The sequence below is a fragment of the Lonchura striata genome, chromosome 2 (assembly GCF_050655825.1).
Source record: "Lonchura striata isolate lonStrDom1 chromosome 2, ASM5065582v1, whole genome shotgun sequence".
Lineage (NCBI taxonomy): Eukaryota > Metazoa > Chordata > Aves > Passeriformes > Estrildidae > Lonchura > Lonchura striata.
The window spans coordinates 108,244,597-108,269,247 of NC_140704.1; the positions used below are offsets into that span (position 1 = coordinate 108,244,597).

The following is a 24,651-nucleotide window of genomic DNA, read 5'->3' on the forward strand; positions in this document are numbered from 1 at the left end:
GAGAGAAGGGTCCCTCCTCCAGTGCCAAAGAAGCCATCGAAAGGTCAGGTGCCACTCATACGAGAACGCTCTCTGGAAAGCTCGCAGCGTCAAGAGGCCCGGAAACGGCTGATGGCTGCCAAGCGCGCTGCGTCCGTTCGCCAGAACTCAGCTACCGAGAGCGCCGAAAGCATTGAGATATACATCCCCGAAGCCCAGACCAGGCTATGAAGGGATCCAACCGGGAGGACTCTCTGGCAAGACAAGCCTCATGTATAATCTGCCCCTGTAGGCTCCTGCTCAAGGTCACCACAACGTATTTGTACCTCCTCCTCTCTCTCGCTCTCTCTCCTTCCTCTCCCTCTCCCCTCTCTCTGTACGCAGCTGCCCCGATGCTCCCAGTGAACTCCACTGCCGTGGCGTAGTTGTCGGTCCTCCGAGAGATGTCCTCTAATCACCCTTGCTTTCTGAAGGTTCGCCCATGTCATCACAATGCTTTGTCACATGTACTGATGCTGCCACTTTGCCTCATGTAAACGAGCACGATCCTTTTTTCTTTTCTGTTTGGAACCAATAAACGCAGCACTCAGACTTCCACGCACCCGCACACCTGTACAGTAGATGCTCCATTTAACTTACTCATGATCTTTAGTTGATCTAAAGCTAGTCTGTTATCCAGTGTACAGCAATATCAAACTGTAGGGAACTTTGGTATTTTCAGTCATGCAGGGTGATCCTTTTGGACTCTGCCGTCTTCCTCACAAAAGATGAAAGGAGCTATGACTCGGATTCCCTTCTTTTTATTACTTTTTTTTTTTTTTAAAGCAGATGGCGCACTTTATTCTAAACCTCCAAACCACATCTTCACCTGAATCACACAAGGGGAGGGAGCTGGGGTGGGAGTGGGGAGGGGGGGACAAAAAGAAACCCCACAGCTCTGGCAGGTGAAAAGGTGGAAGTATATCCCACAGGTGAGATGGCAAGGGATATACAAGATTCTGTGGAAAGATACCTGCACACTCACAGCTGCACAAACTGCCTCATTTTTATTTCATCAATCACTATTTAAACATTTCAATCAGCAGAAGATTGTAAATTCGATCTTCCAGGGAAATAATCTATTTTGAAAGGCAATAAAAGAGTAAAAAGGAAGGAGATAAGAAGCAATGACAGTTGAAGAGATAATATAAAAGAAGGATTTTCTTGTCCAAGTATTAAGAATTTTTAAAATTGTACTGTATTGTCAATTCCTCTTGTATTGTATTGTATGGATTATATTGGTTAAAAAAAAAAGAAAAAAAAAGAAAAAAAAAAAGATTGGTTTTGTTGATGTCTTAATCTCGGTGGGACCATCCAATCTCATACGTCCACACAGCCACACACGGACACCTGTAGGTGAATTACTGTACATGGACCCTCTGATGCTTTTCCAGTCCAGGCTTGCTTTGCTCTATCCACAGCTGGTTATATGCTACAGTTCAAACTACTTATCACCAAACCGTCCGTATTTAAGAGTAAATTTCTAATTCAGCCTCCTCTTAATAGTATAACGTACTCACTTGAACAAGAACAATAGACTATTTTTCACAAGTTATGGGATCAATATGAACTTAATGTTTTTCACGACAAGCCTTCCTACCCTGGCTTCTGCCATTGTTTTGCAATCACAAAAAATATGCATCCTAAGTAGCTCGTTAATAGTGGGCAGAAATGGCAGATAATAGGGCTGGAGAGGAGCCTGAGAGGTCAGCTCCTGTGTGTCGGTCCCCTCCAGCCACCTCTGGCTGGGACAGAGGCTTGTCCTCCAGCTCCTCTGATTACGAATGATGCCGACCACGCTGCTACTGGAATCTCTTGTGCCAACATTAGGAAAGCTATGTCAGGCATGTTGCTGAAAGCGAGTTGTGTGCGTGCGTGTGAGCGTGTGAGTGCGCACACGTGTGCCAAACTGGCATGTGCTGCTGCCAGCAGAATTGGTGTGAGCTGCTGTGGGTGCCAGGGCTGCTTTGGGTGGCAGGACTGATGTGAGCAGAGGAGTGTTGTGCAGTCATCAGTGTGTGTGCAGTCCTGCAGCAATGTCTCCAAACTCCTCTGCTGCTCGCTACATGCTCTTCACCCTGTCTGCCAGGGCAGGGGTATGCAGGAGAGGAAGGCAGGCGCTTTCTGCTCCCAGTGGGCACAGGCACAAGGACAGCCCCACCATGGATGTGGCAGCCCTTGCTGCATGCCAATGCTGGCTGGCTGTGCCCATGGCAGCTCAACCTGTATGGACAGTCCAACCAGTGAAAAGCCCCACTGCACATGTGGTGTAATTCTGCAGCTTGCACTTAAAAAACGTTGAAAATCATCATTGAAAAATTAAGCTCTTGCTAAAAGTATCCATCGAGACCATGCCAGACAGCTTCTTTTCCTATGACATCATAGCCAGGTGCTAATTTAATTTTTTTCAAGAAAACAGGAGAGGTAATAGGTTCTGGCACCAAGTATTTTCATGAGAGCATACTAAAACCACTAGAGAATTTGCTACCTCTCAAAGCCATCGATATCTGAGCTATGTCTTTATAAACAGGGCACAAATATTTACTGCTGTGGTTTACAAGATAAGGGCTAATAATTTAATATATAAAAGACTTTTAACTAGAGTAATGAGAAATCCAGTGTAACTCTAGAGTGCTTGCTGTTACAGGAGCTTCAAAAGGTTTGACCCTCTAAGCGTTTGAATACCAGTGTATTTGCTAGTTTTGAAACACTGCGTTTAACTTTTAGCAGCAACAAAACATCACCGTGTTTGCAGTATGTAATAGTGCCAACTGCCACTTTTGAGCATATATAGTCATAGGAAGTATTAATTATTTGGAACTCATTTGTACTGGATTATTCAAAGCAGTACCTAGGTGAGAGTCCACATTCACAACTGTGTTGCAGACTTACTTAGTTTTGTGAATGTTTTATGAAAGATGAGTTAAGATTTTGGTTGACAAGTGGCTACAGAAATTTACATCCAGCAAGTTCCCCCCTAAAAAAGCAGAAAAGTGAAGACTATCTAGTCTTGTACATTACAAATTATTGTATTTGTATATCATAGAATATTTTTTGTATCTATTTTAAATGAATTTATTCTTAGCTGAATGATTGTTAGTTCGTTTGGCACTGGAGAGGTTATTATAATGTTTGCCTAGTTTTTTAGCAAAATATTAAAAATACAGTCAATACCAGAAAATGCAAAATAAAATAATTGCGCCCATAGGATGCCACTAGTTAACCACTTGACTCATTTACAAACACTAATGCTAGTATATTTGCTCCATCATCTGTTTTAGTATAATTTGTAAGTATTTGTTTTTAGTCTAAACTGCCCAGTGTATTTTAAAAATGCCTATATTCTGTTTCACTTTGGGACTAAACTGTTGGTTTTTTTTGTCTTGGGGGAAATTTTAGAAAAGGTTGGTTTTGTCTCCTGCTTCAAAAGCTTAAAAAAAAAAAAGAGGTATTTATTATATTTTTTGCAGATGTTTCCATAAAATTCTCATAATCTTTTTGTAAAGAAAGATGAAGAAATGGATTAAAGATTTTTAATATTTGAAAAGGTAAATAGAAATAATTTATTTGTAATATATTTCATTTTATTTATTGGTGTTCCCTTAATGCTTTGATGTGCACTATCACTTTAATTTAAACTGTATCTTTGTGGATTTATGGGGGGTTTTGGTTTTTTGGTTTTTGGTTTGTTTTTTTTTTAAGGAAAACAGTCAAATGCATATTTTAAGTAGTATGTAAATCACTGGCCTACCTGCATTCCCAAATGTGATTTTAAAAATGTTTTTGATTTGAAACAAAAGACACAAATTTGAAAGCCTTTAGACAGAAAAGAGTGGTTTTATGGCTTAATGATTTGGGTTTCCATAGGATTATCTATCTGGTTTGTGTGTGGACAGGAAAATGTAAATAGCTGAATGTTTCCCATAATGTAAAAAGAGCAAATTAATAAAATAATTAATGCACTGCTTGTAAGAGCTGTGGGTTTTCAATGCAAATTCATTCTTCCAGAACTGCCAAGGCATTTCATTTGATGTGGTCAAGGATAAAAGCACGACAACCAGAATATTTCTCTTAAGCTCTCATTGCTTAAGACTAGCCCTGCAAAGTCTCATCCAAAGCATCCTGCTGAGCACCCTGGAAGTGTTCATCTGCACAGAGTTGCTCCCAGGCATAAAAGTTGCCATGATCAAGGCCTTGAGCCTTAGCAAAATCTTCAAAGGCGCTTCTGCACAGAACCCAGCCAAACCCCACTGAAGATGCCAGGAGTTACACTGGGGACTTCAAAAGAAGTGGCAAGAAGACCCCAGCCTGTTTGGTTTTCCCCTTGCTGGTTCCCTTTCATTTTCTGCTTATGTCCCGTGATGTCTGAATTTTTGGGGTCAAAAGAGATCCCTGGCAGGCATAGTTGACTTTCCCTTCACTGGAATCCTGCTTCCAGATGGGGTTTTTCCTGCTGTGTGAAATAAAGACAGTCATTAAATAGCACAGAAACATGTCCTGGATGATGTTCATGGTTATACCAGTATTTAAACAGGTCCTGATTCAATCTGTAGTACCTAGTAGTTACATTATTAATGTGCTAGTGCTGCACTGTGTACTGTCTGCCCATGCTTAGACCCTCAGCACAGAAAGACCAGAAAGATTTGTGCTGCAGATCCATGGGCAGGGAAAATCCTGCTTAACACCAAGATAAATGGATTTTTCTTCACATACTGGGATTTATGTGCTCATTAGTCACTGATAAATGGACGTACCAGGGGCAAGTGCAAAAAATGCTTTATTACTTAAAAAACTTTCTGAGGTGTCTGGTATCTTTTTGCAATGAGAACAGCTCAAAGGGAGTACAATAGCAGGTATGTTTCACACTGTTCTCCAGCAGAGTAAGGAAGTCCAAGGCTCAACCCCCGCCTTTCATGCAGGTAAACTTTCTCTGTATTTATACTCAATGTTTCCTTCCAGATCAAATCAAAAGCCTTCCCCAGAAGTATATCTCGTTGTCAGTTTGTTTGCCAATGTCTGTTCTCTCCTGCAAGACATTGTTTTTGCATCACGCAAGAGGCAAATAATTCACTTCAGCTGTCAGTTTGGAGCATGCTCACCTATCAAATCTGATGACTTTGAGCTGACATTTCTGATAGGAATTAATGATAAAAATATTGGCTGCTCTGCTGCTACTGGCATTTGTTGTTGAGGTCATAGGTTTATACGCGACTTAGAGTGCAGAGAGCAAGTGAATTTCTCTTTTCCCACCATGCATCACATAACAGGGTTGGGTCAGGCCCACTAGCTACAGTCCTGCACTGAGCAAACCTGAGAGCAGCACTCACAGCTGAAAGATACTCATCCCCTCTCCCTTTAGTCTGATGCTATGCCAGTGACCTATAAAACATTGCTGTGCTGTCACAGTAAGCTCATTCACAACATAGTCCCTTCCCGGTGCTTTTGCATGCGGGGAGGTTTTTACAGCCCCTCTTCTGCACGGCCGCTCGGCCACCATTTTGTGGCAGGAGAAGGTAGCTGCTCTCACTTGATTCATCAGGATGCATTTGGATGCCAGCTGCAGAACATGACGTGACTGGCCCTTGCAGCCAGCCGGGAGGCTTTCCCACGCTCGGGTCCCATCGGTGGACAGCACCCTTCTCGGTCGTGCGTGAGATTACAGCGGGTCCTCTATTGCTCCGTCAGTCACATGCCCCATTCGCAGTGAGACAAAGAGGCGAGCGAAGGAACAGGGCTTCCTGGTAATTGTGTTTTTCATGGTTCTCTTCACTGATCCAGTAACAACATAATCATTGAAATTAGAGACAGAAAAGCACTGCCGGGGCATTGTGTTAGCACTCTGCCAGTTCCAGATTGCGATCTACGGAGCTGTGGCAGGTAAGTCATCACCTCTCCAGCTCTGCTCCACCCAGAGGGAAAAAAAAACACACATGAAAGAAGGAAAAAAAAAAAAAAAAAAGCTATATTAAAAAACAAGCTGATTTGTGACACTGCCCCCACCTATTATGGGCTACTCCTGATGCAGAGGCCTTCACTCTTGTCACTTGTATTGACTTTTCATTTAACTATCTTTATGCCAGGGTGCTGAACTTTTCCTCATTTTCAGCCAAGCAGAATGGAAACAAATTATGGAATTTTGCCACCTCTGTTCAAAGAAGAGGAAGTACTGAGGTGTTGCAGAGCCTCTGGAGAAAGCAACCATTGCACAGCCCCTGAGCTACGCTGTCATATTTCAAAGATGTCAAAGGTTTTGGAAGAGGGATGGGCCTTCCCCTGAGTTAAAGAAAAGCAGTAGGACAGAGTGTGACGGATGTTTTATGGGTATCAAATATCTCACCAAGGTAAGATAAGTCACTGTGTAAACAACCACGTGCTGAGGCAAACACCTTAGTTACCACTAGGGAGTTGAGATGTTGAATAGCAAAGGGTAACCCATTCCAATGTAACTAGCCTATTTCCCCGGTGGGAGTGTCCAACCTGTCACTTATCCCTGGCTTCAAACGAGAGAATTATCAAAGTCATGTCCTTAAAATACTATATCTTACTTTTTCCTGTTGAACTGACTGTGGGTGCTCACAGATTCAATCTGGAATGGCTTTGTGAGTGTGCATTCAGGACTGTGATCATCCCTGGGTTTTTTTTGTAGCACTGAGAAGTTACTGCATTGCACAAGTTGGGCTATATTATTGATCTTACAGCATGTTCTTTTGTCTTTTTTTTTTTTTAATAAGTGGATATAATAATAACTCGCTGTGCTCCAATCCTTTTGTCAGTCTCCCAAAGAAATCTCCTATCACCTGAAAAACAACAAAAAAATACTGAAATGTCTTCATTTTATAGACTGTTCTGGTAAATCTTGGCTAAGCTAGGCCTAAGGGGAAGGAGTTTGAGATAACTGATGCACTTAAGCATGTGTCATTCTTCATCTCTCCAGTCAATAATTGACAACAAAAAGGGAAAAAATCATATGGGCCAGACAGCTCACAGATGATGCTCTAAAACTGAGATGGCATTTTGCTACGCTGTGGGACAATCACACCTGAAGGGAGAAATCCCTTCCCACCTTGAAGCAACGTTCCAGTAAATAGTTTTTAAATATGTGACATCCCTTCTCAGTGCATCAGTGCCACCATGACCACAATTCTACAATTTCTACAGGCTGCAGAGGCAGCATCAGCCACAGGGCAGTATCATGGTGCCAGCTGAGGGCAGAGAGATATACAAGCCCCTGGGCAACAGCAGGCCTTGCACAGAGCAGGGCATTGCAATTGGAGCAGTGGCAATTCTAGGGGAATGTGGTGTGCATGAAACACAACCCAAAAGTAATCCAGGTCAGATGGCTGCTGCTTCCATGAAGTAAGCTGTCATAGTGGGAAAGAACAGTTTGAAAGAGTGACTTTTCATCTCGCTATCTACTGTTTTAATCCAGCATAAGAACCAGGCTTGGAATTTTAGTGGTTACACAATTGCATTTGCAGTGTTGGGAGAGAAACCAGACTTCATCCCAGACTAATTGCCAGCTATAAAATTTAGTGGAGGCCTACATAAAGACAAACCTGTAGCAACTTCAATGGAAACATGTCCATGCATCAATCTTCAAGTGAATCCAGAAATGCTTTGCCTAAAACACATGAATTTTAAGTCATGATCCTCTGCAAGGGGATCCTCTGATCTTGCTCATTACCCTGTTTCACCACCTAGTAAGTATTGCTGTTATTTAAAAAATGTTAAAAAATGGTGACTTACATCAAAGAGGCTGTATGACTACACATAAGACAAAAACATCTCTGACAAATAGATGGTGTGTATCAATCTGAAAGACTCCGTGAAGTACTCTTTTGTATTACTAACCTAATGCTTCAACTTGACAAGAGGTTTCCTTTTGTTTACATCTTCCCTGGCAATAGCATCATGACAACTGCAGCCTGTCTGCAAGAACGTACACAGACCTGGGAACCCAGCCATACACTAGCAAACTGCAGTGTGTTCCACATGTTTCTTATCCTTTGCGTAACAACCTTGTGCTTGTAAAAAAAGCTACTTGTGTGCAATATTGCATTCATTGTGATGGTTCATGTCTATGAGCTTCTGCCAGGCAGTGTGGGATTTCAGGTAGGATGCAGCCCACCTCCTGTATTTTCTCTGAGATAAAAATTTCCTTTAGTGGAAGGTGGGAAATAAAACCAAGAAACCAAGACAAAAGAAAGAAAACCTGCTGAAGCACACAGCAGATTATTAAAGTTGAATACAAGTAGGTTTTGCTTGTCAACAGCTGCATAAGCAAAAATAACAATTCTGAAATTACTTCTAACTGGAATTGTTTTCATATCAAGTAGCACGTGTGAGCTTAACGCTAATGGTTCAAGGCCTTCCCAAGTGTCAAGTGGTGTGATTGCAGGTGCTGTCACAGCATCCCTGCCACATGCATCAGCAGTAGTTGCCACTGCCAGGGGCTGTCAGCTGCAGTGGTGGTGCCCAAGAGTCCTCCCTGTGGCACATCCCTGGCTCACACCTATGAGGGCATTGTGCTCTAGGAGCCACGTGTTTTCTGCTTTACCTCACACTGACATCAAGGCAGAAATCCCACCAGAGCAGGTTGAATGGATCTCCTTAAACACCAAAATTACACTCAAACTCCAATAACTACATTTGCCTGGGATGGAGGTTTATCTTTGAACTCACACAGCTTTTGTTAAATTATCTTTACTCCTCAGCTCTCTCTCTGCTTTTCAGTAGACAATGTGAAACTCTGCTTTTGCACCTCAGGAGCCAGCGTATTACATTTGCTCTGTACTTTCAGCATTGTAAGTAGGAGCAGAAGTTGGATCTGGATTTTTCATCCACTCTTAAAAGGTCAGGGAAACATGAAACCGCAAAAGGCTAATTCTTCTCTGTGTCACATTTCTGTCAGCCCACAGGACAACATAGCAGTGGTATTTTTAATGCTTTTTTTCCCCTCTGACTTTTCAATCCACAGTCCTTGGCACAACTGGTGACATCTCACGCAGTAGCACACTCTTGCATCATTCCTTCTAAGTTGCTTCTGATGAATATTGGGAGCACCAGAAAGAGTCCTGACCACTGCAGTGCATGTGGCAGGAGGAAGATATCACAGAGCTTGGCCTCCTCACAGGTTTTCTGGTTCTGGTGCTCCATGCTCACAATCCACATTCGGCACACACACGCTTGGTTATCATTAAACTGTAAATATTGCAAGAAGGTATTCAGCATGATTTAATATTCCTATTAGTGCCTCCAAAGGCCCAGCCAGAGAAGCTGCACTGTGCTGGGCTGAACATTGTGTAAATATTGATGGTTTCTGCCTTGCAGTGTTTACAATCCAAGAAGGAGCCCTGCACCAGAGCCCTCTGCTATGGTTTTGTTATTTGTCTTTGGAAATTATTTGTCTGATTTAAAACATCATAAATGAGCATGTCCTTTCTTCTGCCATTACTACTAGAGCAATTACTTTACACAGAGCTGTGAAGGTAAAGTTCTAGACCAAAATATTTTATCATCCTGATCAAGTATTAGTTTTTTGATATAAACCCAGAATCCAATACCTTTTCTGCAGCTGTAATATGCTACAATAAAATATGATCTCACAGTTTCCAAATCCTTGCCAGGTAACAGTGATTCAGCATAACTACAGCAAAGCATTGCTTTACTCCCCTGAACAGGAACATGCTCTCAGGTAAACTCACTTTAAGGCTTGATAATGGAAGAGGCTTCTCCCAAAGCCACTACACGGACAAGATATAAATATGTGGCAGTGGTTGTGGAGAAGCCCACATCAGGAATCAGGTAAGTTAACAGCAGACAATAAGCATTCCTGTTATATAGCAGGAACAGACACTACAGGAATGGCTTTTGGCCCGAGGCCAACTGCCTTGCTGAGGGTGCTGGTGTTTGGAAAGGAAATGACAAGTTTCTACAGCTGCAAGAGTCGGCACTGACGCACAGCTTGCTGAAACCCTCCCTCTGTCTGAGGATAAAGCCTCTGCAAGGGAGTTGGGAGCTGTACTATGCCGCAGAATACAGCTGGGCACCATTGCCTTCCATCATGCAAGCATAACTCCTTCAGAGTTTGAAGGCAAAGTTGCAAAAGACTTGCTATTCCTCAGGGTGTTCTGAAGATTATATACTGTCACCTACCTAGGCAGTGGGAGATGTTTCCCTATCTCGCGTGTCAGCTGAGCTCAGGGAGCAGTAACATGATTACAACACTTGAATGCTCAGAAATGCTTTCTGGCTCCTCATATCTCCACATCTGATCTCCAGGACACCTCACCACTGTTAAAAAGAAAACACCAGCAAACCATCTGAAGTGTGGGCCCAGAAGCAGCTCTAGCATTCTCCTTTTCCCCTGCTATTGCAGCCTGAAATTTCATAAATGGTATTTGTTCTTCCCACAAGCCTTACCTGATTTGGGGTAAGCTTAGAGTAAGGGGTTTCACCTGAGGCAGGTTATACGTGCAAACAAAAGAGTGGATATGGAAAGACAGCCTCACGCCGCCACCATCATCACTGCAGAGCCCTTCAACAAGAGATTGAAGCGCTTGTCTCTCCCTGTTCCCCGCATGGGGAAGTTCGTACCTTGTCCTTGCTGCCCGCCGCCGCGCACCCAGCGCCCCGGGGCTGCCACCAGCGCTTCCGTCTGCGCTGTGCAAACATCGCTGTGCCCTCTCTCCGCATGGATAATAATAGTGCCACCCTCCCTTCCCGCTCCCGGGAGCCATGGTATGGGCACCCAGCGGCAACTACAGATGGTGGCCCAAGGTCTGGTTAATGTTTCAGAGCTTTGAACCCACCACAGGTTGCACTTTGAGCCGTACACAGCACGTTATTGGCGGTCCTGGCGTTTAAAGGTTTTTTCCCAACAACCGGTTGGGTACCGGCTCCTTTTTTAAGAGGAGTCTGACATCAGAAATCTCATGTCCGTGTCTCACCTGATTTCCACCCGCACTGGTGAAAAAACAAAAAGCATTCTGCCATCACATAACTCTGATTTCCACAAACTTTGGGGGTCTTGGCACGTGAGAAGAGGCTTCAGCATCGCTGAGTGCCCTGTTAATAGCCAACAGGGCAAAGTTCTTGTTTCCTTTGTAGTGAAAAAGTTCAGGGCCGGATTTTGATTATCACAAGGAGTAGTAAAGTACATAGAACAGAGATCACACATTGGGTAAGAATTATCACCGAGGTGAAAAAACCAAACAGAAACAGCAAAACAAACTCCTGCCCAGCTGATGCAGCACTGCCCCGCATTCTGGTGTGTGCAGCCCCTGTACCTGTGCGGTATATGCGGCTTATAGAAAAGGCTGGGCAGTGTTCTGGATGCAGCACAGCCTTCCCTGGCACAGCACACCACCACAGCATGGCTGCCAGGAGAGCCCTACCAGGGCAGCTGGACAGTGGTGGGCTCAGCCTGCCTTTTGATATCTTTCTTCAGCATGCAAATTGAAGTAGACTGGGTGAAGTACCAAAGTCCAGTGTCATGCCATTTAGCTTACATACCAAAAGAAAAAAAAAAAAAAAAAAAAAGTGAGAACAGAGAAGGTATCAAAGGACCTCTATTTTTATTTTTTTCTCAGGATCTGTTACCTTGATCCATGGTTAGGATGTCAAGCACTCATGTCTTGAATGTGGTGTTGCTGATGGATATACTCCCACACTACACCCAACATGTGTCTTTTACAAGGTTTTTGACTATTCTTTTCCAAGTCTGGGAAAGAGGAAAATTCACATTTTACACAAAATTAAAGTCCTGCCTGACAGCTCCGATCTGCTGACCATGCTCTAGTTTTGTTGCTGTTGTCCTGCCTTGGTTGGGATCTGGTGCAGGCTTAGCTCCCCTCAAGGTTCCCAAATAAATTATTTTGTGTCTTACCATCAGATTGACCCACCCCAAACAAACATCCCCAGTCGGCAAAAATCGTGGGGATTTAGAGGTGAAACATGAACACAGCACTCACAGTGGTGGCTCGGAGAAGAATGCAGACGGACCGAACTTGCAGACTCTGCCTGTAAATGCCACCAGCACACGCAGGGGGAGATCTGAAAAAAGCTCGCTGCTCCAGATTTGCACAACTGGACGGTGAGCAGAGAGGGGTAGGAGCCGTGGGAACTGGCAGCGAGGTGACACAGGAAAGCGTAAGGACTGCCAAACTATTCAGCTGCAATCCAGAGACTGACATTTGTGGCAAGAGCCATCTTCCCCCCCTCCCTGCAAATCATTCCCTCTCCTAGAGATTTGCATAACCCCGTGTACATTTCCTGCAGTCCTTGGGCAACGAATAGAGATGTGGTTCAACAATTTACAGGATCAAAGGCATATTATGATCCTATCGCTGGAACAGTTAAGTTTTTACATGTGGGCTTTTTAGGTATCATTTCTCAAAGATCAATCTCCAGTGTATTCCAAGGAAGTAAGTTTAGGAAAACCACAGAGCTGGGGAGCAAGCAGGATCACTTATTTTTTTTCTTATGTACAATCAAAAGCTTTTATTACGGTTTTCTAAAAACTCTCATTCTGTACCCAGCCAGTGCAGACCGGACACAGTTTGAGATCCCCAAAGTGGATCTCCTAGGCTGCCTTAGAGCAGGGGATTTCCTAGGGCAGGAAGCCCGTCCTGCAGGGAAGGAGGCTCAGCCAGCTCTTACTCCAAAGGCAGACAGGGCTGAGGGTTTTACAAGCGCCTTGCGTGCGATTTCCCTGCTCCCTGTCCAGGCCCCTGGCAGCTGGAGAGGAAGCAGCATGTAATGAGCCCCAGGTGGAGGCAGCAGCTTAAGCTCTGCATTGGCAGCTCCCCACACCCTAAAACAAGGGAGCCACTGGCACCCGGAAGGCATCTGGGGCAGACCACTTCAGCCCAGTCTGGATAGCAAATGCAGATGAGGGCTGGGTTAAGGCAAGGACTAAAGGCAAATCTTCAAGGAAGTAGAGGATCTGAAGTCAAACTCCCCCTGAGCTCAACAAGCCTCACAGAGCTCCTGGGTCATGCCACGAATGAGTCACTTCTGCCAGATGGGGAGAGTCTGGCCGACACAGGCATCAGCTGGTCCCTGCAGCCCTCCTTGCTCTTCTGACCCTGTGGAAGGAAACCTGGGCTTCTGCATCACTGCATTTCAAAAGGAAAGGAAATTAAATTTTTCACAGCGGAAATACCTGTTGCTTATCAGTGTAAATATGAGAGAAATTGACACAGCCCCCCACACCTCCTTTCATGCCTCCTGCTTATTTAAACTCACACTGCCACATCAGAGGAAGCTCAGTGTTGCTGGCTGTTGGCACAATACCCAGCTGGGCTTCACATGCTGCCCTCCCCAAGGCCACCAGCACCCCATGACCACAGGCAGGTAAGGAGTAAGGTGTTGTAGGACCAAGTGCAAACTCTCCCATGGGGAGACCTGCATGTCTGCATTCCCACCACCTCCTCCTAGGGTCCAAAGAGATGGTGAGGTATGTCACTCTCCCTTCAGAGGGTGACTGGGACTTTCTGCCTCAGGTGTCATGGACACAGTAGCAGGGGTCAAGGTAGGTTTGGTAGGGGAAAGGAGGTGGAAGGGCTGACTGTTTTACCACAGACAGTATAAACAGACAGTATTTGCAGATGCAAATCTATACACTAAACTGAGATAGTTACAGGACGATTTTTCCACATATCACCAGCTAAGGAAGAAAAACTTTTGAGGAGGCCTTTGGAGAAAGCTGGCAGCACATCACTGGAAATACCTTAGCTGTATGCAAGCCAGCTGAATTTAACATGAAGAATGAATTACAGAAGCATCTGCCTAAGCAGCGTTTAATACAATAACCTGAACTAACCTTTTTATTCAGGTTGGCAGAGGAATGTCTGCTTCACACCTCACCAGGAGAAGGTTCATGGCAGCAGAGCCAGGACTCTGAAAGCACACTGAAAGCAGCAACACCACTGACTCAAAACTAAAAATAATCCCTCCATTTTTGAAAATGCCCAATGGATTTTATTATTAATTTCTTCTTTCCTTGCCTTACCCCTGTCACAACACAGAAAGCAGAAGTAAGAAAATAGCAGAGCTATCTACACAGGGAAAATGTACTTTCTCTCATGAAGAGAAGTTGATCTGTTTGCATCAGAGCAAGATTTGCTGTTGTGGTTAGTGTAGTGGAGTAGCACAGATCAGATGCCTTTCACAACAGCACAAAACTAGTCAAAATATCTCTAACGTAGTTAAATGGACTATGCATGATATTGTGTAAGCACTCTCAAGTCAAACAGAGAAAGAAATGATAGAGGGAGAGTTCTAACAAGGAATGAGACTAGAAATGCAAAAGAAAACAAAATAAAACATTAGACACAAGGTCAAGCAATCAGGACATTGCAGGCTAGAAAAGGAAGTGAAATTACAGGCTCTGGCAAAACAGCTGAATGCTTGCTCAGGAAAATTACAAAACTGTTGAGATCCTTACCACCATGTGTCCTCTATCCAGAACAATTTCCAAGACAAGCTATACAAATTTATAAAAGCAAGCTTGGGAGCATCACATTCTTCTCATATTGGTCAAATGACTTTATTTTTTTATATAAATTCCAGGACCAATACATATATGGTATCCTTACTAGGATATATATGGGATATATACATATACGCACACACAGAGACAAATTTGCTTCTTGGTAAAATTTATAAGCTGATGGCAAATTATGATCAAGACTATCTTCTCCATCAACAGCTTCTAATGGGGGAGGCTTCTAAAGGCTAAAAGACCCCAACTAAACACTAAAATTTATTTGCCAATCAACAAAAACCCAATTTTGCTCCTGCAAAAGAGCTAAAAGACCAGAGGAAAAGTTGAGATGGGGAAGAACACTTGGTTTATGCTGAAACTAGATAGGACACATCAGTTAAAGAAACCAAATGGTTTATCCCTAATGGAAGCCACTCAGGCCCTAACTGGTTTTGGAGAGGAAGCAGAAGGAAGTATGGAGTGTGGCACATGATTTTCCACTTCGCTATCAGACTGTAGGGACTTCAGAGGCAGGATCTAACATTCTCTGTACACTTACAGAATGCCATACTAGTAAAACTATAGTCCTCACAGTTGGGAATTATTTCTTTACTACTGCATATAAAAATGAATATTCCCAAAAAAGAAGGTGAGTCCTGCCAACTTGTAAAATGTCACTGATGAAGGAGCTCCAGGTCACTATTTCCCCAGCAGTGTGGCAACTCTACAGAGATGGAAAAACTCAGAGAAGCCAGGCAAACATAGATATATCTACTGCAAAACCCACAGCTCTGGGACTGACCCACTCTCACTGTAGTCAGGTCAATCCTCTTCATCATCAGCTAAATGATGTGATGAAAGGCTTGTAACAAAACCACGTGCAGGGTTTATATATGCCTAGACAAGGGTTCTTCACTCCGAGAGGGTCATGTTGTTACACACCTAGAGATAGGGCTTGCTGCCCAGGGCAGGCACTGCCTAGGCTGCAATTAGAGAAAGCAGCCACAGCCCTGGTCTGTGGTCCCAGGGAAGCTATCCAAAAATAAACAGGGTTAGATGGTTGTCAGCTGCATTCATTCAACTCACAATCTGCCACCTGTGCCCCCCCCCCCCCCCCTTCAGTTAAACCACTAATTCAAAGTACTCCTACCTCTGTGCCTTTTTACAGGTTTATTACACATTGTATAAGCAGCTGAAAGATCAACACCTTGTTTGTCAGTAGAAACACATAGAACTTGGCAGAAACCCTGCTATGCAGTGGAACACGGAGTAGCTGGGAGGCAGATGCGACTTATTCATGGCAGCCTCAGCTTCAGGGACTGTGATTCATGTTGCACAATGAAGCAGCTCTGCAGAGCTACAAAGGGCTGCGCAGTCGACCTGTTGGTGAAAGCTACCCTGTTCTGCAAATGTGTGTAGCAGGACTTGAGATTCCTGCCAGCTGTAGTCCCAGACCTGACACCTCAGAAAGAAAAAGGAGTTTGAAGGCAAATAAAGCCAGTTTCAAAGGGAAAGGTGAGATCCTGCTCCAGTTTTGAGCTGTCAGCAGGAGTGCATGCAAAATATAGATGGAGAAAGCAGCCTGAGTTTTTACTTTGTAGCATAGCTAGCACCAGTTTACATGATTTTCTGTGTGTGCAGAACTCCAGGCACTCATTGTCGTGACAAGGACTGGAATAGACACTGAACCGCACACATGGGTACAATTATCATGTCTGGAACAGCAACAACTCTAAGTGACATTTTGCTAGAGTGAGTGGCTAATCTAATCTCTTAGTCTGAAGGCTGGAACTCATGGGAGAAGAGCCTGCTGAACCAGCGAAACAGGACAGAGATGTAACAACTCTGGCAGTTGGTGAACAGGAGACTTTAAACAAGTAATGTCCTGAAAAGTGAACATGAGCTGTGTTTGTGCCAGTAATCCCTACTGGGAAAAAGCCAGGCGGGAAGCTGACAATTGCAAGATGCCAAGTAGAGGAAAAAAAAAAAAAAAAAAAACCCTAACGAAATGAGTTTTAAAGAGAATATAAAGTACTCCAAGGGTTACCAAAAAACCCTGCATAAGTGATTGAAGAAAACTGGCAAATGAAAAGAGACTTTGACAGGCAGGACACAGTTAACTGCAAGTGGCCTAAATACCTTAGGTGTAAAAGTGGCCCTGAACAGGGTCACGGTGCACCTGGACTCCAGCTGCACTGCCCCTTCTGTGGGCTGGGCTTCCCATGCAGCCTTACCTCATCTCCAAGGGGAAAACCGACTCCCCACCACACACACCCTCTTTCCCTGGTTGCTGCTTACTTTCGTCTGCTTCCCTTTATCCACTGAAGCTACCGCACGCCCTCCGCTCTGTGCGGGCAGCAGGATCCTGCTGTTACCCGAGCCAGCATCGCCCGGGAGGGCGCAGCCGTGCGAGCTAGCCCAGCTCCCAGCTCTGCTGGCCCCATTCCCTCCCCACAGCCCGGGGCCAGCAGCTTCCAGCTCTGCTGGCCCCATTCCCTCCCCACAGCCCGGGGCCAGCTGCCGCAGCGCCGACGGCCCCACAGCCATGTACGCCGCTGCCCTCCCGGCACAAGCCCGAGACATGCGGGACACCACAAAGCATCCCCCGCAACAGGCTGCGAGACACCGCCCCCTCCCCCCTGCACGCAGGGTCAAGACTCCCTCCCCATTGTAATTGTTTTTGCTTTGCGCAGAGATTTATCACATGCAGCTGCCACGACTTGTTTACAAGGCACAAAAGCCATGAAAACAAGGTTGACGAAGTCTGCGTGTGAGCTGTTTTCCCTGGCATGAATTTGTCATACCTCTCAGCGCGCTGACGCCCTGGCTGGCCAGTCTCCAGTAACACACGGCAATGCCTTCCCTTCAGCTTCAGAGTAGCCAAAGCGTGTGTTTGCAGACAGAGGTTGGGTTTTGACAAAATTGCTTTGCATTTAGGTTTATCACTGGTGAAAGAACAGCAAAACCACCCATGTTGTCTCATTGCTTCTTTATATTATTTTTTTCTTTTCTATGGTAAAGTTTCACAAATAACTTTTTGTTTCATCTACCAGGGATCTGTGGCCAGCACTAAAGCCTTTGGTTTGTTACTTGGACTCCTGCTCAGTTCAGGATCCTAGCTCCACCCAGTGCCCTACATATACCTATCTTTGATAACTTCAGATAAAGTAACTTCAGGTTTACGCTCAGAAGAAAACAGGTTTAGGTAAACCTCAATAGCCAGCACCAAAACTATCATGTATCTTGCTAGATTACAAGAGACCAGAAACTCCTTTTTGATAGATTTTAGTGGGTACTCAATGTGAATAATTTTCTTCTTCTAAGTAAAGTAACACCTCAGGCTAGGGAAAAGCTTTTACATGGTGTGAAGTGCTACTCAGCCACAGCCATCTTACTTATGACTACAGCCAAACTTCCAGATGTAACCTTAATACAAGTCATAATTTTAAGAAGAATATAACTAGCCTCAACCAAAATTGGTCAACAGTGAAGTTCTCAGGGTAAGTCAGCAAAATGGAAATGCAGTGCTCATCACATAAGCAGGACCTTGGTGGGCATTTACATTAATACCACTTTGTGTGGCATAGCAGTAAATTAAAACACCAGAGAGACCACAGGGCTTTTACTTTCAATGAAAACTGTTAACCTGAATGGCAACAGCTTTCTTCCTCATTCTATTTTCATTTTCAGTACTGCAGCTGCTATAGTGAAATTACAGAACTGGTCAGCTCAACCAGTGAAGTTTTTTTTTATTTCTAAACTAGTTGACATTTTTTAAAGGGCAAAGTAATGAAGAGTAAAGATCTCTGAAAATGCCCTTTAATGATCTGAGTTTTCTTTATCCCACAGCACACCAACAAACTGTTTTGAAAAAAAAAAGGAAACAAATGAGGAAATGTCAAGCAATTCAAATAAACAATGCAAACGCATTTGTGAAGCTGTTTTTCTTTCATTCATGAAACATGGGTGCAAGGAGTGAATAAAGCTCCTTCCTGCAAGAACAGAAAAGGACAAGGTATCTTCCAAACCTTTATCAAAGATGACACTCCACTTTGGGTGTGTAGCACCCCTTAAGATAAATCACCTATTCCACAAAACCATGCCTATTAACTAACTCTTCCCTCAACGTGAACCTCACAGTGATAAAAAAATACACTTCTATTTTACAATTAGTCATTAAAAAAACCCAAGCAAACAATATATACTTAGTTATCCCAGGAAAAATAGCTCAAAAGTATCAAGTACAGTGTGTCAGAGACACTACACCAGGTTCTTCTGTATCCATCTGCAATGTCTTGAAGACAGTATACAGCCATCTCTATGTTCAAAATTATTTTCCAGCTTTATTTCCAAATTTTTTAAAAAATAGTTGCATATTCATACAGTGTATCAGGATGACTGTGTTACCAAAGCGGATGCATAAGTAAACCAGTGTTTAGTGTTTACCATTTTGATTTTAAACTTGAAGGTTCAAGAAAGGCACAAGTTCAGAAGAATTCCAAAGAGCACTCCAGAGAACAAACAGAATATATCTGACACTAGAAAATTATAAAGCCACAGCAAAACAGTATAGCAGTCAGAATATTGTAGTCTTCTTTCCACTCATAATATCCTTAAATTCACCAACCTTCCTGCTCCTCAAAGCCCTCCCCCAACATCCCAAACAGACAACTAGTTTGTTTTTAAAATTAGCCAGAACCAATTTTTTACCCTGGAGGTCTCTTATTTCATTGTTGCTGGAAGGATAAAGATGGGTGACTGACATTCAAGAAAGTTGAAATGTGAGCTGCAAGTCTTCACCATTTTCAGTAGTAAGTAATTTTGATAGCAAAGTCATTTTCTGAAAGACAACTTAGATTCTGTGGGCAAAAATACACCCCAATACAACAGGGATCTCTTCTAAATCTTAGCCAACCACCTGTTAAAGTATCTCACAAAGACCTGGCTCCCAGAACTCAGATTTCAATGCAATACAGCGTACTTTATTTCAGTCTACTAGAATTACTGAGTAAAAATCTTGTCATTGCTAGTCCAAGTAAGGCTAGAGGCCCTTGCCCTCCCCTATCAAAATCTGTCACCAGTCATGTCTAGGAGCTGCATCACAAAGATCTGCAAAGAACACTTGTCCCAGCTCCTCTTCTGGCCTCTTCCATCTATCTTCAGATCGTCCCCATGGGCCATAACATTTCCCAGCCCTAAAATGTTTCAAGGAGCCAAGAGCTGGAACTCTTAGAGGGGCCCAAGGTTTCCCTTTGAAAGTTAGGCTGAATTGCCCACATAGCTCCCTTTGGCCCCTTAAAAAATTTCAACATAGCAGAACACAATCAGGTACTTCTGACCCACTTTTCAGCATTCTTTTAAACATCTCGTTAACAACAACTGCTAGTTTGGTTCATGGCTCCCTGAACCAAACAAAGTCAGTATGAGCTCAAAAATATTTCTCACTTCCATTTGTTTCAAGGGCAATTCATGTTTTCTGCAAAGCTTGTATTCAACAAAATACTCTGTATGCATCACTTTTAAAGAAAATATTTTATTATATCATGGGAAAAAAGCATGATCATCCAAAGTTTGTATTGTTAAAAAAATTGAAAATTTAGACAGCGTGTTGGTATATTCCGTTCCACATGGGAATGATAAGAAGACTCTATATCATTACTAGATATTGCACAGTCTGAAAGAAACAAAACAAATCACATGGTTTTGGGAAACATCTCACATTATCAAAAATCTACAAAGAAAACATTAAAAAAAATCCCAACAAAACACACAATTCTTTCTTTCTACAGTAGCTTTAAGTTCATAATTCTTGGAATGACCATATTCCACTGAAGACCATCTCAGTGACAGGAAGCTTCATTTCAGCAATCCTCTTGTGCAAATAAGATTAATAAAAAAAAAATAATAATAATGCAGTGAAGTCTTTTGATATCGTGTGGGTGGCAATAACCACACAGCTGTTAGATCCCTGCCTGGTAAAATAAAACGGGGAAGGAGAAGGAAGGGGATTTAGGCCATAAGTTTTGCCTGCAACTCCATCTCTGCCGCCCTTTTGAGTGCAACATCCACCAGAAGCTGAAATCCACTAAAGTCCTGGTTAAGGTCTGGTGGTGTTGGAGGAGGAGTGTTAAAGAGCCCACTTTGTGTGTTTGCACCAGGTCCCAGTTTGGATGCGTCCTCATGGCAGGACAGGGGGCTATCTGTGAAGCCACCAGCCGGGGGCTGCTGCAGGTCCGTGGTCTGGCCTACATCAGCCGGCTGGCAGAAGTGGAAAGGGGCATCTTTCAACGCAGTCACAGTCGTGTGGCAAATCACCGACGGCCGAGCCAGGACCGATCCCGGGGAAGCCGGCTTGGAAGAGGACACAGTTTTGCTGAGCGGTGCGGCAGTGGGAAGGAAGGCAGTCTCATCCAGCAGGGGAATGTAGTTCTTTGTGCTGATGGCAGACTCCACCAGGCCACCCTCGGGAAGCTTGGTCCCTCGCCGCGAGATAGTGAACTGATTTGGGTCTTTGCCATCCTTCCTCAGCATGTCAGGTAGCAGCCTGCGGCGTGCATTGATAAACCAGTTGCAGACCTGGGAATATAATGACATCTTAATTTCTACCTTCATTCATTCCCAACTATGTGCCACTAGAGCGGACGGTTAGATTAATGAATCCCTCCAAGCAGTTTCCTTCACTGCACAACAAAATAGAGACCTACTGACAAGTTCTGACACGCCTGGCAAAGGCCCTTCCCTTGTCCCAGTGCTATGACTCCCTGCTCCTGTTACAGAAAGCCCCGGGACATCTGAAGTCCAAACTAGGGGTTTAGCTTTTAACTCTGTGCACACACATTAACCTATTGGCTATTGTTCCCTAGCTTAGGTTAATTAACAACAGGAAAACCTTTTCTCTCTGAAGAGAGCCACTCCTCCCACAAATAGTTACTGATTTTCCTTGTTCAACTGACTGTGTCGACAGACATAACATGAATTACCTCACTTAAGTTTGTCCTTGTTTAAATATCAACCAGTTTCCTGGGCAATACAGGATAGTTTATAGTTTAACGTCTTTTTTCTCTTTACTACATGAAGGAAGTCATCTTTATCATGTTGCATTAAGAAAATTTTACTCTGTAGCCGATTATGAAATTTGCACTAATGAATTTTTATGGAAAAATAAAGCCCAGGATTCAACAGGAGTGCTCTCTATTTAGCAGCTCCCAAAACCAAACCCTGGTTTACCCAAGTTCTTATGCAGCCACCTTCCCATAATATGGGACGCAGCAATGGGCAAAAGCTATTAGACCAAAGATGATCACAGAAGATGAGAATGATGCATCCAAGGGACCTCACAGATGCCAGTGGCATGCCAGGATGAGAATCCAAAATAAACACACAAACGCCTCATCATACCTGCACTAACACCCTTGAGTGGCTCTATCCCATATAGGTTGTTCCACTGATTTTAATGGCAGTGATCATACACATAATTATATATGTCCCTGTTCTACTGCAATGAGCCTCAAGTTGCCATTTTAGAAGTGAAGAGTTATATGCTAAGCTGCTCATCTATCACCATAAAACCTCTGTTGACAAATATATACCTTCTTCTCACAATAAATTACCTTGTACAGACACTTCATGTCTTTTGGAGCACTATTCTGCAAAAAATTAGCATGCATGCTCCAATTCATGACTGTCAGTTCTCCCAGAAAAATAATTTTATTCCAAATAAACAAAGATCATCATAACACATAATCAGTCTCTAATCTCTCCTTATGAGTGCCATCAGCAGGAGAGTAGCCATAAAAAAGGAAATCTCACATACAGTGTAAACATTTGTATACATGACTAGACCACAGGTGAATTAAAACAGAAAACAGCTCCTTTAGAAGGGAGAACTACTTTTTGAAATACCTGTAGTGTGGAAAGGTGTGTTTGTCGGGATAACAGCGCTTTTTCTTGCTCTGAAGGATAAGCATTGTATCGGTGCTCATAGAGCCAGTCCCGAAGAATCTGCACAGATTCCTTGGGCAGGTTGCCACGTCTCCTCCGTTTGCCTGAGCCAGCAGATGAGGAAAGATCCAGTGGGACATCCATAGTGTCATCATCCTCCGTTTCACTGCCTGATATTGCAACTACACCTACAATTGGAAGACAAGCACAATCAGCCTCCTAAATCCGTTAACTACTCAGCTCCAGCACCGTATGGCACAGACATTTTATATCACGTGAACCGTCTTTACTGTCACAGACCCTCGTACGGGAGATTCGTCCTGCAGCGTTAACTTGTCACGCTGTAGCTTTTCTGTCAGCTGAACAAAAAAGTAGCACCAATGATCCATTCCTAAAGGAATTCTCCTCTGCAAACCTTCATTTTCTTGTTCCCCTGGCAACCTTTTATGTGCTGAACGTTATCAGATAGCTTTTATCTAATGAGAATATTGTCCAAGTTTGCTGGCTATGGTATGCATCCAGCGCTTTTTTTCAAGGATAACTAACCAGTGGCTGGGAAAAAGGTCAACAAGCAAGAACTTAAAACACCCCAACTCAAGCAATAGGTTATTTAATTATTTCTTAACATCCTGATGCTTGCCTCCTGAGAGGGATAGGTTGTCAATTTTATAAATGACTAATTACATATATTCAGAAAAATTAATGGAGTAAGAAAAAAAGAAAGTGAAAAATTGTGTTTGTCACCACCCCTAAGGAGAGTTTCACTTATGAAGGGAAAAAAAGTACAAAAGAAGGGAAGAACCAGGTGCCTAAGAGTTCACCAGTTTATCAGGAAGTGGACTCTCATATAATTCTGTTCTGTATCAAAAAAAACATGATGTACCAGGTTTTATCCTGACTATTTTTTTCAACTTTGTGGTTTTCATCTCATTTTTTTATCCCTGGAAAGGTGTGTTCTGTGCTATGTTTGCTATAAGGGCCCCTAATTTACAAGTTAACTGCATACCTTCTCCCTCCAACAAAAAGGAAGGAACAGATTTCACAATGTGATTATCCCTTTATATATGTACACCACACTACTAGTAATATGAAGCTATGGAATGTGAATCAAACTCGTGAGCAAGTATTCAATAGTCAGGAAGGCTACAATTCTACTTCTTTGGTAGGATACACGAGACACTAGTTCCATAAAACACAAAGAAAATCATGCTTAAAACTCACCATAAATTTTAGGAATCTTACAAACTATATACAAGTCCAAATAAGATAATACCACATTCATTAATAGTACAAATTAATACAAATTTCAAGTGAACTCACACTGGCTTTCAGAAGCAGCTTTAGAAGCTATAGAAGTTAAGCAAGCCCTTCATCATTTTGGCTTTTGAACTTAAGATTGTGGGGGTGATGGGTGGAAAGGAAGACACTTGCTCACTTGTAACACCAAAACTAAAAACCTTAATAGTAAGGCCAACGAAATGTCAAAACTAAAATTTTCTGTGGGAAACCACCCATAATTAAAAAGTTCTGTTTAAGAAAATAAACTAAGCCTGAAAGAACAAGAAGTCAACCTGTGAAAATATTAAACTATATAAAAACGTGTTATATCCATAAGTAAAGGCACTTATGGAAGTGAGAAGTAAGAAGGAAGTAATGCCCTTTAAAAAAAAACCAACCAGATACCAAAGCCCCCACCACCACACAAAGAAAGATAGAAGGTATGCATGTGCAAGTTTTCCTTAATACTTGGCAGGAGGGTAGGGAGAAAAACAGAGAAGGACCTTTCCTCACACTTCCAAACTTCAGCCAAAGCTGACATGGTAAATTATTCTTTCCTTCCCCTATTTATGAATAGCTCCAACATCCTTAAATTTAGTTTAAGTTGTCCAATTTGAAATGCAGAATTTTGATACACAAGCATTCCCAACAGGATGATCAATCCGCAATCTGCCTGGCATAGTAACTTCACTAACTTACTTGGTATTGTTTTCATTCTCCCAATTGCTGATTTATGTAACTGACAAACACCCAACTGACATACCAAATTTTTCATCTGATGTTTAGCTACATAAATTATCCAGTCATGGAACAGGAACAATAGGACAATATTTAAATAACCAACACAAGATAAACTCCAAATTATGTAAACAGTTTCTTAATTTGTGTAGAAAGTATGTCAAACGTTTGCTTTACGATGATTCCAA

At 43.0% G+C, this 24,651-nt stretch overlaps 2 protein-coding genes across 26 annotated transcripts in view; one reads left to right on the forward strand and one right to left on the reverse strand.

The window, feature by feature from the left end:
• The window catches only part of DLGAP1 (DLG associated protein 1), a 405,586-nt gene extending 401,594 nt beyond the window's left edge, over nt 1–3,992 (forward strand). For all 11 annotated transcript variants that reach the window (XM_021525224.3, XM_085573759.1, XM_085573760.1 and 8 more), the window contains one exon: nt 1–3,992. In XM_021525224.3, coding sequence (XP_021380899.1) covers nt 1–210 — 210 coding nt within the window. In that variant the 3' untranslated portion in view covers nt 211–3,992.
• The window catches only part of TGIF1 (TGFB induced factor homeobox 1), a 27,042-nt gene continuing 6,050 nt past the window's right edge, over nt 3,660–24,651 (reverse strand). For 3 of the 15 annotated variants that reach the window (XM_085573779.1, XM_085573766.1, XM_021525239.3), the window contains exons 2-5: nt 22,409–22,635; nt 17,311–21,082; nt 10,615–13,106; nt 3,660–10,311 (exon numbers count right to left, since the gene is read on the reverse strand). In XM_085573779.1, coding sequence (XP_085429905.1) covers nt 20,516–21,082; nt 22,409–22,591 — 750 coding nt within the window. In that variant the 5' untranslated portion in view covers nt 22,592–22,635 and the 3' untranslated portion in view covers nt 3,660–10,311; nt 10,615–13,106; nt 17,311–20,515. The remainder of the gene's footprint in view (nt 10,312–10,614; nt 13,107–17,310; nt 21,083–22,408; nt 22,636–24,651) is intronic. The other 12 variants (XM_085573774.1, XM_085573769.1, XM_085573776.1 and 9 more) reach the window with 12 other exon arrangements.